The sequence below is a fragment of the Mustela erminea genome, chromosome 10 (assembly GCF_009829155.1).
Source record: "Mustela erminea isolate mMusErm1 chromosome 10, mMusErm1.Pri, whole genome shotgun sequence".
In the NCBI taxonomy this organism is placed as follows: domain Eukaryota; kingdom Metazoa; phylum Chordata; class Mammalia; order Carnivora; family Mustelidae; genus Mustela; species Mustela erminea.
Window position 1 is genome coordinate 6,940,333 of NC_045623.1, and position 15,262 is coordinate 6,955,594.

Consider the following 15,262-nt stretch of genomic DNA (forward strand, 5'->3'; position numbering starts at 1 on the left):
TAACAATGTTTTAAATTTTGGTTTAGACTCTAAAATGATAGTGCTTTGGATGTATTGAGTTAAATAAAATATAGTATTAAAGTTGATTCCATCAGTTTCTTTTTCTTTTAAGTGCTACCATAAAATTTTAAATGAAATCTGTATATCTCATGATATTTTTAGTGGACAGAACTACTTTAGGTCTGAAGATGTTCTATAGGTATTAGCACAGCTTCTACTGTAGGAGTATCCTCTCTGATCCCGGGCGGTAGAGGGATAGGTTCGCAGTTGTTTGTATCGAGGGCCTTGGGTTTGTCTCACTAGAAGAAGGCATGTTGCCCTTGTTGTAGTGTGGTTTCCAAATCAGTTATGGACAGGACTGTGTTCTGATCTGGTCTTTTCACCTGACATGGCCTTCCAGAACAGTATTCAAAAGATACCGCTCTTCTAGATGAGCTAAAGCCCAGGTGGAAGAAAGTAATTGGTATTGGTATTTGGGCAAAAATGGTTTACTTTTTTTATAGGAATTTTGTTAAAGAGATGTCTGAGTAGTTGGATGTTCCTTTAGGAAATGGAAATAAACCTAAGGATTTGATGAAGCCTGAGCACAAAAGTCTGTATTATTACTGTATTAGGCCTCAAGCCATCATATGATAAAAAGTTCTGCTCTGGCAGATATCCACTTAAGAGAAAAAAAAAAGGTATAAAAGGCTCCCAAATTAATTAAAGCAGTGTAGATTAATGTTTTGTCTACATAGATTGTTATTTGAATTTTCTTTTTAAAGGTTCATTTCCTTCAGAATTAAAGTTGCCTCTAAACTCAACTCACAAATTCCTCTCTGGCAGCTTTTGGTTTGGGTTCACTCCTAGGGCAGACATGATTTATTTTCCTGTGCTTGTTATTAACCCAGAAATGTAATTTTAGCTTGGGCTTGGAATAGTGCTTTGGGACACTAAGCAGAAGTGAACAATGGAAGTTAGGTGGACGTGAGTCAAATAAAACCAACCACATTTTCTCTCAGCTCTCCTTTTTATAACTGATGAGCCCAAAGAGTTGGTTAAGATTCCCTTGACTGTCGGTTGCTCCAACTTCAGTAAAAATTTTTTGGCATGAATCAGCAAGAACATACTGCCAGAGGTGGTGCACTAGCTCCTGTGTCTGGGAACGAAGTCTTTTCGTGACAGTATTTTGATTTTGAATTAGATGCCTCATTTCAGTCTAGACTCTAGTTGGTGACAAGCTGTTCCCTAGGATGAGGCTTTTGTTACAACCACTTTTCTGTTTTTTAAATACTATAGGAATGTGGGCTTTTGCTTGAGAGTGGAAACTATTTATATCTGGGGCTGCAAAACTATTCTCATTTGTATTCTGCATGGGGGAATGGGAAAATACATCTCCCATTTCAGTTTCTCTGCTGTGAACTCGTTTGTGAGGACTTGATAAAAGTCTGTTTTCTGGAATTTTGCTTCACCCAATTTCAGTTTGCTATCAGTTGGGCAGACTGCCAGAGTGCTAACCTGAAGCACCCTCATCCAAAGGTCCTACCCAGAGTTGATGAGTGGTCATGTTGGTGTGAACAGGGGTGAGTGGTTAGGTTAGCCCCCGACAAAATATAGGAGGTGAGACCGAGGGATCTTTTGTGCTCTTGTGGTCCATGACTTAATGTCTGACTTTGGCTACATTCCAGGCAAGATCCAGTTTCATTCCATAGCTTTTCAAACCCCTGCAGAATTGTTGTAAGGTAGCTTCAATAACATATTTATTGAATAACTCACTGTTATATCCAGTATACTATGCTGGATGCTATAAGAGACACAAAGAAGGAATAAATCAATTCTTATCTTTTAAGGATTGTCAGATTCACTAGGAAGAAAGAAGAAAGTCTACACGTAACCATATAGGAGGTAGAATCTATAAATGAACTTGAGTTTGGATAGAAATTGGGGGCCATCTAAGTACTTGGTTGGATGAAGGGGAAATAGAACAGAATTAACTTCTGTTTTGAATCTGTGTAATAAGAGAATGTGGGTTCTATTGACAGAGATAAAGAAATGGGCGAAAGATCCTGGTGAGTTTGAGGTGAGTTTTCCAAGAGAAAAGCATGTATAACACCCAGAAGGTCAGATTAGAGGTAAGGGCTCTAGGCTCAGATTTTGAGTCTCTTTTTGGTTGCTCTGAGAATGTATCCGGTTTGTAAGGGAAAGTGCGTGGTGTGAGAGAAACAGAGAGTTTGGACCTAAATTGTGAGTGATGTCCACACTTCAGAAAATGGTGGAAGAAAGGGACCCAAAGAAGGAAGGTGAGAGAAAGGGATGTCTGTGTGTTGGAAAGCTCTGCCATGACAGCATCCCTAAGCCAGCGGCTGCATTTTAAGACTGTGCCCTTGCCTCAACTCTGCATGCCTCTCTGGTACCGTCTTGGTATTTTACCGCTGTTCCTGGTTTATATGCTTACCTCAGCTGAGGAGATTTTCAGCCTCTGGAGAATGGGGTTGGTGTTATTTATTTTGGCATTCTTGGGACCAATTTTAACAAATAGTAGTTATTGAGTGAATGACAAACAAGAGACTGAAATAAGAATGATAACTATAAAGAGTTAATCAAAATTTTTGAGGTCATGGAAATCTTCTAATACGTAGTTTCAATATTAAGGAGAGAAGAATGCCAAATTGCAAAGGTTTAAATTAGGAAAAAAGTGGGTGTTGAGGAAGGAGGAAGAGGAGTGGGTATAGATCACTTATGCAAGATTTTGTACAGCTAAAAGAGGGAGAAATGCAGGGCAGTAGCCACAGGGGACAGAAACTTCATTCATGTGACTGACTGTAGCCCCTTGGCTGGACTGAGTTAAGGCAGCTAGAAGAGGGTTGGTTAACGAACTTGGTTATTTAGGAGGGCTTGACTCTTACAAGTATTAGTGGGGGATAATTAGGTGAAATCATTGTTGGGAATGGGGAAAGAGGGAGACAGGAAGTTACAGTCAGAGTTGAATACCAAATTTGAGATCTTGCTTTGGAATAATGGATCCAAATGTGATCCAGAATGCGAGTGTGCTTGTGATATGGAGTGGATGTGGAAGCTGTTGAGTTCAGAAAAGTAAAGAACTCTTGGCTTGGATGACCTTATTAGTACTCAACGTAGATATTAATTTCATGGGAAATGGGAAAGAGTGAGAAGATCATAAGTCCTGTTTAAGTCTTTCAAGGAGCTGGAAGTTGGTCCATGAAGACAACAGATAGAGCTGAGATTATTTAAATTATAGTACTTAGTGTTTTCTTAAAAAATATACATGTTTAGAAAAATGTGGATTTGAATCCATCTTTGTTTTTTAGTGTGAAATTAAAACTGCATATACTCATCCCCTCTTCGGTAAGATGAATAGGCATGCTTTTGGTTCTCTTATATCTTCTTTTCACTCTCCAGATTTTATTTATATGATTTGGGATTTAAAAATTCGTATCATAGGATTGCTATGGAATTTTAAAATTTTATGCATTTTCTTTTAAAAATATTCTTGATATTTACATTGCTTTATAATCTAGTTTATAATATTTTGGACTTAATTCTATATGTAACTTGTTTTGTGTTAACTACCAGAACATTTATATAACAACCTTTTCATTCCTGAATTCTTTATTTTGATTTATTTTTTTCAGTCAAATGAATACATCTTGGAGTAATTATTTTTCACCAGAAAAGTTGCATGTTGGCATATCTTCAGAGCTCTTAGATATTTGAAAAATATCTTTTGATTTAGTTGCCTTCATACACAAATGGCATCTTGTCTGGATATTTTTTTTTTAAGATTTTATTTATTTATTCAACAGAGAGAGATCACAGGTAGATAGAGAGGCAGGCAGAGAGAGAGAGGGAAGCAGGCTCCCTGCTGAGCAGAGAGCCCGATGCAGGACTCGATTCCAGGACCCCGAGATCATGACCTGAGCCGAAGGCAGTGGCTTAACCCACTGAGCCACCTAGGCGCCCCTGGATATTGAATTCTTGAATCACAAGTCAATCTTGCCAAGTTCCTAGACATTGTTACTTTGCATCTTGTGAACATTATAGGGAACAGTGGTATCAGACAAGTCAGGCTTTCTCCCCTTCCCCTCGTCTCCTCTCTCTTTAAAGTAAAATCTTTAACTACTATTGGTATAGGTATATCCCTATTATTTTTTCTTCTAGCACCTTTGAGCCCTTTGGATCTGCAGGCTTCCGTCGGTTCTCACCTCAGAAAAGATTATTCTTTTCATTTTTTTAATTTGTTTTTGTGTCTTCAGGAGCCTCTGTTATCTTAATTAAGTCTTCATTCTTTCCTATAGCTAAGATTTATCTCTTGATAATTTAATTCCCTTTGCATTTTATGAGAGCTTCTTAAACTTTTCCTTTATAACACTGATTTATTTTTCTTCATTGTCAGTTCTGTCCTTTATAGCTTCTGATTATGATTTTTATTTGAATTGCATTTATTAAATATTCTAATAGAATTTACTCATTGCATCTAGGTCCTCTGTGATTCTGCTTTGTTCTCAACCTGTCCTTCATCTGAGTCTGACGTCTTGTATTATTTTTCATTTATTTTTAAAACCTCCATTTGTCTACATTTCTGGAGAATACATAGCCAATTCCTTCCATTCTGGAAGGGAACTTATTTCACAGGTATGCTCTTCATCTGCATCTTAAGGGGTAGCTTCTCCATCTTTCATATTACAGAATTTTTTTTTTCATATTATAGAATGTTTTAATAGGTCCCGTGTTTTGTTTTGTTTTCCATTTTACTCATTCTACTCATAGTAACTGCTTGCCTGTGTATAGAGTCAGTTGATTCTTTCTGGAACCCCTGCTGCAGTGAGGTGGGGGGCTCTTTATGTAAATTGGTTTAACAGCCCAGCAACCCAAGAAGGTGGTGAGAGAACCAGAGTGTGGGCCTCCACGTAGGGGGACTGAAGCTTGGCACTGTTTTCTTCTTCTTGTGTGGAGAAGCCTTTGTGCCAGGGGTCAGCTTTCTGAACATCCAGCTTTGGCACAGCATCCATTGCTGTCCATACAGTGGCTGAGCCTGGACGCTCTTCGGTGCTGCTGCATCCGGAATTTGCCCCAGATGCACTGCAGACTCTTTCGTTGCTATAGCGGCCACAGGAGCCCTGGAACTCCCCAGAGCTTTAAATTGCTATTGACCTGGAGGGGTGAGGTGGAGTTCAGTCCATTCTCCTCACAGCAGCAGAGTGGGCTTTCTGAAATACAAATGCGATCGTGTTATTGCTTTGCTTGAAATGCTTCAGTGGGTCCTCCTTGTCTTTGGATAGAGTTCCAAGGCTCTGCATATAACTCCCTCTTCAGCCATATCTCCCCTGATCCATGCCTTATAAGTGAACCACACTGATTTTTTTTCATTGACTCAAATGAGGCATGCTTTCTCTTCTATTCAAACCAATACACATACACTTATTTCTGCCTGAAATACTCCCTACTCTGCCCTCTTATTACACACGTTTCCACACATATACACACTCTTATACAACCCACTTAACATATGAAGTCACTTTCTCTCTCTCTTGTTAAAGGTAGTTTAAAATTTATTCAGCTATACTGCCAGTTATTCTGACTTTAAGGTAGCATTACATGGCATACTTCTGAGTTTATTCTCAAGATATTCTATTGTATTTATCTCTATCTGTTTTATAGATCATGAAGTCTCTGGCACTAGGGGGTCACCTGGGTTTGGATCACATAGCAGTGAACAAATGGATTAAAGAACTTTAGAAAGAGTTAAGGCTGGAGACCACTGTGATCTTCAAATGCTGAGACACATACTACCATTACTGTTAATATTTGGATGATAAATTCTTGTCATAAATTCAGCCTTAGGTGATTTGAAGGGGTAAGTTTGTAGGAAAATAAAATGTGAAAAAAAAATTACACTGCCTTGACATGGCCTCTGATTAGGTCCCATAATTGTGGCTTGCCATTGAAACATACCATCCCCAACTGGACCTGCAGAACATAGTGCTCTCTTCTCTTACTTTGTACTCCCAAGGCAACCAGTGTCCATTAGAACACTTATCACTCTCACTGTGTGTTTGGTTGTAAAACTCCTGTTTATAGCCACAACTCTTTTTTCTTTACCATTATAATTTCATTGTATAAAGATCAGTGCCTGGCACATGGTATATATATATTTGTTGAATGAATGAATGAATGAATGAATGAGTGAGTGAGAACATTAAAATTTTCAGTTGTTGCTGGCCGAAATTCAGGGCTGATTCTGGGTTCTGTCAGCATCTCTTTTCCCTATTCCCTGGGATACTTTAGTATCTTTCTTTAGTGTGGACCAGGTCTGTACTACATCTGTGTAATTGGCCTAATTGTATGAGAAGATTACTTTTGACAACAATATAAGCACTTATTTCAGAGTCTGGTACCTAGAAATTGCTAAATAAATATATTTTTTTCCTATTTGAAGTTAGTAGCAGCATTAGAGAATAAAGAAAACATTGATTCTTTGCCTACTTACTTTCATGTTAGTGGCAATTAGAAGAGGAGGAGAGAATGCTACTGAAGAGGGCTAACTAGGCTGTAGTCTTTGGGGAAATGTTAGGTTTCATTCAAAGCGGGAAGGTACCTGCCATAGTGTAGAATTACCCCTAAGACATAGTTAGGGTCAAAAGGCAAGGTGAATTGGGTGTGGACATAAATGGGATGGAGTTCAGTGAGTAAGGAAAGGGACATAATGAGGAATTTGGGTATTGACTGGTGGATGTCAATAAAGCGAAAATGGAAACTTTGGGAATAGGAATAGAATAGAGACACCCTAAAGGTGTGAAGAAGATGAGTTGAAAAGTGTTTATTATTTGATTAGAATAACCTATGTAAGAGAATACAAGTACAGATAAACCTTTGTTTAACAAAGATTTTTGAATACTTCTCAAGAAATATTAGCTGGGCACAATGTTAAGTGCTGGGGATTCACTGATGAAGTAAATAGCTACCACCTATTTCTTCATGGAATTTACAGTCTAGGGAGGAACACAGACATAAATCATATACTTATCTGTAAAATTTTGAACTGTGATGAATACCTTCAGGAAAAATAGAGGTTATTAGGAGAGCATATTAACAGGCAGAATTAATTGAGTTGAGGGTAGGCATGTAATATCTCCTTGAGAAGGTGATATTTCAAGAAAACATGGATAGGATTTAGAATTTCATCCTAAGTATAATGAAGTCTTCAAACCCTTTCTCCTCAAGAGGTTTGATCATGCAAATGGCATAATCCATTGTTTATGTTGAGATCATTCTGGTGATATTTTAGGAAACATATTGGTCAGGATACAGGGAAACCAGGCTTTTGAAGAGTTATAGGAAAGATGATGGTGTCTAGGATTAGGGGGGACATTCATTGAGTTTCTTGCATTTATCCATATCCCCTACTCCTGCATTATCCCCTTAGCCACTTGCCTAACCCCCAGGCTTCTTACATATATTTGTGTGCTTGTGCATTGGTGCCCACATTTTCTCATTAGGCAGACCCTGTAGACAACCAGTGTTTATACAGAATGCTTCAACCAGTCTAGACCCAGGAGGAGTAGGATAGTCAAGCTTGTGCTCTGTTCTTTCACTTCAGCAGTGGAATAGAACATCTGAGTATAGAGAAGGTTTGGTAGGGCAGAGGTTTTAACAGTCTTCTGCTGTAGTATGGAAGGATGGGACTCTACACTCAGGAGCTTGGGTGATTGCTGGCTGGAAGGAGATATTAGAGCCTGAATTCTCTTGATTTAACCATGGAAGAGGAGGTAGCAGGGCCAGGTCAAGGGCCAGCTGGGCTCATTTTTTATATGTTCCTCATGTGCTGACTGTTGTTGCAATGAGAGCTGACCCTTAACAGGGCCATTGATGTGATAAAAGTTTTTCCCACACATTTCACAGTTGAGAGATGACTAGGAAGGATAAGGGCTTTATCCTGAAGTGCTAAGGCTCAGTGATCATTTCTTTTCTTTTCTTTTTTTCCCTTCCTCTCACCTCCCATTTACTTGTAACTCCAAGTCCGATTGTTGGTTGGTTTGTGGTACATTGAGAGAGTCATAATGAGCTGTTTGTATCCCAGTGTGTTTCAACTCATAAATGATGTCTGTTTAGTGGTCCACGGCTCACTGGGCTAGAGCTGGATGCTAATGAAGCCCAGGTCATGGTTTCCATTTCAGTACAGTTCTCTTGGGTTCACTCTGTTATATTTACTGTCAGAAGCTATGCCCACAATCTTACGCATTTGCCCTTTGGTTTTTAAGACCATGGAATGAGGCAGTAAGAAAAGATCGACATGAAAGTGACCTACTCCTACAAAACTAATACAGCATACTCATTTGTCTGATGGTAGTGTTGTTTCATTGGTAGTACTACTGAAGTGTCTTGCTCTGTCCCTGTGTTTCTCAATCCTGCCCTATCTCTGAACAGCCAGGTCAGAGTCCTCTTCCTATTAGAGGAATAACTTGATCTGCTATGACCTCACACCTCCAGCATCCTTTTCAGCCCTCAAAGATTTCCATTTTTCATTTTGTCTTTTTCTAACATTCTTCCAAGCTGTGCAGATGTGGACAAGTCACTGCACCTCTCTGGTCCCATTTTCCTCATCTGTAAAATGAGCATGTTAGATTAAATTTAAGGTCTACAGTCTATTTCACCACTGATAACAACTACCTAGTAAAGTGCCAGATATGAAAACTGAGGTCATTGGCGGACACAGCTTCTATCCTCAAGGAACTTATAGTTCAACGGGGTGGGAACTATACATAATAAATAAGTAAATATAAAAATATAAAAATAAATATAAAAGTACAACTTTTGATGTTGGCAGGATGGATTGAATGGAATAGATGTAATGATGGAGAAAATTGGGGAGATGTGAATTTAAAGATCTAGTTAAGAGAAGTCAAAGGATGGGAAGTTACTAGGCAGAGAGAATAAGGTATGCAGAGGTTCTGAGGTGAGTAAGAACTTTATGTTTAAGGAACCAACAGTAAGCCACTGTGTCTGGAGTAAAATATACGAAGGGAAGGTATGGATTTGAGGTGTATTTGAGAGGCAAAAGTGATCAGCCAGAAAATTATCAGGAACTGTAGGTGGCTCCAAGTATTGAAGGTATCACCCAAGGATTTGGTATTGCGATACTTTGTACCAAAATAGCCCAGATTCATGGTGGTAATAGAAAAAGTAGTTGCTAAAAACAAGTTATTTCTTTTCTCCTTTGCTGATAGGAAAAGGGAAGGGCCTAATAGCCTACTGCCTTAGTCTTAACATTAAATGGCATTAGCCTGCAGTATCTGACAGGTGGAAATTACTGAGAGGAATAATTGAGGCCCTTAAGAACTTGCCTAACTGAGCTTTGTGCAACATATTTGGGAGTTCACCAGCAAAGTTTGTGTGTTGACACAGATAGTATCCATGCTAAGACTTGTTTGGGTGCAAGATTTAGTAGCGTGGTAGGGCATGGCTACAACGCAGCTCTCCCTTTTTATCAGACATGTTTATATGCTAGGTAGCTCGTAACTTAGTACTTTTTCCTTCTTTCAGTACCAACAGAGAGCCATTTGCTTTTAGTCCCTCTTATATTGTACTGGCAGATTAATCTTCAAATGCAGTTTTGATCATGTCTTCCCCCATCTATGAGCCTGTGATAACCCCCCCCTTACTTGCTGTATCATGTTCAGAACTCATACTAGAATTAAAAGCCTTAAATGATCGCCAACCTATTCTTCTTTTAAACCCCAGCTAGAGACTATCCTTCAGTCATTTTGATGTCTTCAAGACCTAGCCCTACCACCCTCAGGAAGCCTTCTTCCTCCAGCCCGGATTTATGCTTTCTTGTCCTGGAATAGTGGGAACAGCGCAATGATCTCAGGCAATGCACCCAACCCCTCCAGATGATCACAATAAACTCTATTTCAATATTTAGTGATCTTCTGCCTTTATTCATTTGTACCAAGAGTGTTCTTTAATTGCTGCATGCTTCTGTGCTTTAAGCGTGCTTTAAGACCCCAGGAACAGGGACCTAGTCCACAGATCTTGTTCATCAAAACTAAGGCTTGAAAACTTAACAGTGCTGCAGTGAGAAGGGCAGTAGATTTAGAGTCAGACTGATCTGGGTTTGAATGACAGCGCTTTTACTAGTTTATGACCTTGGGAAGGCTACTTTACTTTTCCAGCCCTTATGTTTCTTATTCTTAGTCTTCTGCATTGATTTCTTTCTGTGCCAAGAAGTGGTGGCATGAAGGAAATGTAGTATCTTAGCAGACATTCCACTGGGAATTTTGGAGCAGACACTTAGAGTGGCCACCCAGGTTACCATTTTCCTCATTCTGGTTGATAGAATTGGAATGAAGAGGAAAAAAAAATTCTGGCAGAAATGAGCCTAGGAGAGAGTATTTTTCTGGAGTAATGTGCCTGAATCTTAGAGAAAAATCCATTTTGTAGAAAATAACTTAGCCAGTGTGCTCTTGGCTCTGTAGATTTGATTTCTCTAATAAACAGTATCTAGCAAGTACACAGTTGTCAGGTGTTCTAATCTTCAACAATAATCTTCATTCAAAAAATAGTGAACTGTACCTACAAGTACATTTGATTTTTGAATAGTAAATTTGAGTTGTAAGTTTTTCCAGTAATCTGATTGTATGAGTAATGATTTTAATCCTCCCCTTCCTTCTTCATCCTCTCTACTTCCTTAGGCCTTCATGTGCTTCAGAAATTGAGGCACACAAAGATGGTTTTGATATGGTCAGACTCACACCTCAAGTCTTTTTTAAAAGGGTTTTTTAAAAAATGTTTTAAAAATATTTTATTTATTTATTCAGAGAGAGAGAGAGAGCATGTGCACGAGAGCGCACAAGCAAGGGGGTCAGCAGGCAGAGGGAGAAGCAGGCTACTGAGCAAGGAGCCTGATGCGGTACCCTATCCCAGGACCCTGGAATCATGACCCGAGCTGTAGGCAGACACTTAACTGACTGAGCCACCCAGGTGTCCCTTTGTTAAGCGTTTTAGAGGCAGGCAGCTCTGGTTTAAATCCCACTTCTGCACTTCCTGCCTCACAGTAGGCAAATTATTTTACCTCTCTGAGCCTATATCCTCAACTATAAAGGAGGTAAATTTTCTGGCAGCTCAAGCACAATGCCTGGTTCATAGCAGGCAAGCAATGACTCTTGGTTTCCTTTCCCAGGGGAGCCAAATTTCCATTCCAAGCATTGTTTTATTTACCTAGTCTGTCTTACTACAATATTTAAGTGTCTGGATGTTATATCGCATAAGAAATATATATGATATCTTTTTAAACACACAGTGTCTTATACTCAGAATGATCACAGAGCCAGTCAAAAAGAAAAATAACATCCAAATTACTCACATTCAGCAAGTAAGTTTGGTTTGAGGGTAGCATAGATATTTGAGTTAGTGTAAGTGTAAGAGACAAAGCTCTCTGTAATTTCCAGGTTACAGCCACTCTTCACCTACGTCTTAGTCATCATTTCTAAATCCCACCTGTATCCTAATTACACATCTGTCTGTACTCTGAGGTAGCATTTCTACCAGTATAGTAAAGGAGCAAAGCTTTCTATAATAAATGACATCATCCGCCCTGGGGAAATGATTGCCAGTATGTACTCCCTCACTCACTCATTCAGTCTGTATTAGTTAATACTGTGGGTTGCAGTTGACAGATCCCCATCCGAAATTAGGGATACCTGTTGGAAGGGCCATCTCATTAAGAGCAATTGGGCTTCAGGAGTAGCTGGCACTAGTAACTTGAATGCCACATGACTCTGTTTTTTTTCTTCTGTGCCCTTCTGATTTCACCCTTATCACTTTGTCTGTCACCAGCCGTTTTATCCTTTTGGTCAATGTGTCAAAGAGTCCCTAGTCCAAAAGTTTAGCAAAGGGACACTGTCATATATATAGCTTGTATCAGATGCCCATCCTGGGTCAGCCAGCTAGAGTAGGAGGGCATGATCATGTAAAGACATGGTGGCCCCTTCAAGAATTATGTGTAAAAAAATAATTATATTGTTGAAGTGGGGTGAGGAGAAGCTCCAGAGGAGGTTGATGAGCACAGAGTTCCAGAGATGCCCACACACCTATCCTGCCATCCTGGGCAGTGGAATCTTAGGTGAAGAGTATAAAAAAAAAATATTCCTAAACTGTGGTTGCTTGTAGCCATGTGATGGGAGATGGATGTGTAATCAAATAAGTATAGTAGAGTGATTCTAGTTCTGTACAGTGATTGTATATTTAGATAGGGTTAAAGAATAGGGGGTCAGTTAGGTTAGATCAGACACAGCTAACCTCTGTTATTGGTGATAGCTAGGCTGGGTACGTTGAATCCCTTCTGAAAATACTTGAGCTCCTTGAATTATTGTTTGGTATTCTGGGGACTAGGAATAGCCTTGACATTTTAGGAGTATAAACATCTCATGCTTGGGTGCCTGAGTGGCTCAGTCAGTTATGCATCTGCCTTTGGCTCAGGTTATGATCCCAGAGCCCAGGGATCAAGCCCCACATCAGGCTCCCTGCTCGGCAGGGAGACTGCTTCTCCCTCTGCCTGCTGCTGCCCATGCTTGTGCTCTCTATCTCTCTCTCACTCTTGTATTATCTCAAATAAATGAATAAAATTTAAAAAAAGAAAGACTTATTTGCCTAAAGTTAAAAAAAAAAAATCATGTGCTTTTTCATTGAGAGCCCTCTTCATCAGAATGCCTTTTCGAATTATTTATTGAGTTCTTTTTTAAGAAAGATAAAATTAAAAGACACCTTGAGGTTTTATGAGTTTTAGCCACTTGTCCTGTTGTGTTTTAGAGAATTCAGATGATCTGATTATGAGTTCCCTTTGGTAACTCTTTAAACTGGTATTAATAAGGACGATTCATCAACTTGTTTTATAACTCGGGTGGTCTAGCATTAAATTGCTTATTAATCACAGATGCCTTGCTTATAAGTTGAAGACATACTTTTGTTCCTTGTGACGGGGCCTGAGAGCCTTTGCCCGTAGCTCCCCATCCTTTGCTATTGTAGTGACCTGCATTATATCCATAAGTGGTCTTGTGTGTCATCCTTCAGTTTGTTCTTTTTCAGGCAGATCAAACTGATCTTTTTTCCATCTTCTCTTACACTGGGTCAACTTTCTGCATCTTACTTCACAGATCCACATCTTTGAAGGCTGGGTGCCTCAGGCTAGGCACAGTTTGCTCTGGTTTCATCATCCTGGTGTTGCCTTTCACCTCCACAGTTTACCGATGCTTTTCATTGTCCTTCATCTCTTCTCTCTACCCATGCTTGCCCTTACTTTTATTTTTTAACTAAACTTTTTATTTTGAGGGACACCTAGGTAGCTCAGTTCATTAAGCATCTGCCTTTGGCTTGGGTCATGATCTCAGAGTTCTGAGAGCAAGAAATAAGTAAACTTTTTATTTTGAGATAATCATATTTTCACACACAGTTATAGGAATTAATACAGAGAGATACCCTATACCAAGTCTCCCCCAATTGTAACAGTGTCTTGCAAAACCATTGTATAGTACCATAACCAGGATGTTAACATTGATATAGTCAGGGTATGGAACAACTGCCCTGACGTTTTGACCTTTAGGTTCCTTCTCATCATTCTGTTTTTTGCTCATCTCATACACCCTTTTTCCCTCATTCTTCTCACTTACATATTCATTGTTCCAGGGATTTAACTGAGTCAAGGATGCTACAAAACTAATCTTCTCTTTGATAGGCTGGCTAAATTCTTATGTCAGAATTTCTAGGGATAGCAGTTTCCATTCTTCTTTAAGTTATTTCCCTGGAATAAATATCATTTGGATGGTTCATGGTAAGCCTTAAGATTCATGTGAAGACCTGGTCTGCTGGGAGATCTGCTTGCTTTAATTTCAGGCGGGTCACATGAGGGTGAAGAATGTGTGGGAGTGGGTATGGTACTAATCCTTTGAGACTTAAGAGCCCTAATCAAATGCACTTTTCCCCCCAAAGGACAGTTCTGCACAGAGGATGTGGATGAGTGTCTGCTGCAACCTAATGCTTGTCAGAATGGGGGCACCTGTACCAACCGCAATGGGGGCTATGGCTGTGTATGTGTTAATGGCTGGAGTGGAGATGACTGCAGTGAGAACATTGATGACTGTGCCTTCGCCTCCTGCACTCCAGGCTCCACCTGCATTGACCGTGTGGCCTCCTTCTCTTGCATGTGCCCAGAAGGAAAGGCAGGTAAGACCAGCAGCACAGAACTGGAGTTCAGAGAAGGGGTGGAGAGCATTCAGGATCTCTTTCATTCCCTAAGTTGTGTCCTTTTAATTAGCATCTGTAGAAACATGTTACTCAAGACTGTTCTTCTGGAAATATAATTGCTAGCCAAAGTGCTGTGAAATTAGTCTTCTTCTTTAGGACTTTTGGCTCTCATCTCTAGTCTGCATACCTCAGTTTTTCATCCCCGCCCCCCCAAAATGAAAGTAACTATTGCCTTGGGAGCATCCTTAAGATCTTAGGCTGAAAAGCACCTCAGGAATTAAGATTAATTTCTCAGAAATTAAGACAAAATTACTGATAAGTGGATTTAGAGACTTCATTTTGAGAGGAAACCTTTTACTCAGAAGGAATTGGGAGGAGAGAAACTTTTGAATGCATTCCAGCTCTCAGTGTCTATGGAAATATTCTTCCAAGGGAGGCATTTTACTAACTGCAAAGTGAACATTGCTGTAGCCTCTCAAGTTAACAGCTCCCAGTCCTAGGAGTAGAGAGCAGTGAAGGGAGGAATGTGACAGAAGAAGATAGCTTAACCGAGAGAACTTTGTGCCCAGCACTTTTGAAGTGTTCTTCTATCTATGCCTTTCCAAAAGCCCCACCTCCAGCTTTGTGGAAGAAGCCTTGGCTACCTGTTCTTAAGCTAATTGCAGACTGGAAAATCCAGTTCTCTTGTGAACTACACAGATCATGGGGCCTAGTAATACCTTCAGAGTCCTCAGGGAACTTGAGCCAGGAATGTTGACGCTTTTTAAAAGGCTGCCCTAGTATAGGCTGATGGTGTTCAGCTGTTTTTTTTCCTTCTGAGGCTAGCTAAGTACTGGTGGCCCCTGATCATCAGGTAGCGTAATTTGGGGAAAGTGGGTTGCTAAGTAATATAAGGTACATGCAATATTTGGAAAATATAGTAAAAACTTAATTTGTTGTTTATTTGAAATTCAGATTGAACTGGGCATCCTCTATTTTTATTTGCTAAATCTGAAGGATATCTTCATCATCTAACCATCTCACT

General features: G+C 39.7%; 1 protein-coding gene and 1 pseudogene across 8 annotated transcripts in view; one reads left to right on the plus strand and one right to left on the minus strand.

Moving 5' to 3' along the window:
* The window catches only part of NOTCH2 (notch receptor 2), a 195,294-nt gene that overhangs the window by 123,697 nt on the left and 56,335 nt on the right, over positions 1-15,262 (plus strand). For all 8 annotated transcript variants that reach the window (XM_032303040.1, XM_032303045.1, XM_032303046.1 and 5 more), the window contains one exon: positions 13,984-14,217. In XM_032303040.1, the coding sequence (XP_032158931.1) occupies positions 13,984-14,217 (234 nt within the window). The remainder of the gene's footprint in view (positions 1-13,983; positions 14,218-15,262) is intronic.
* Positions 5,592-5,979, minus strand: LOC116567755 (annotated as a pseudogene).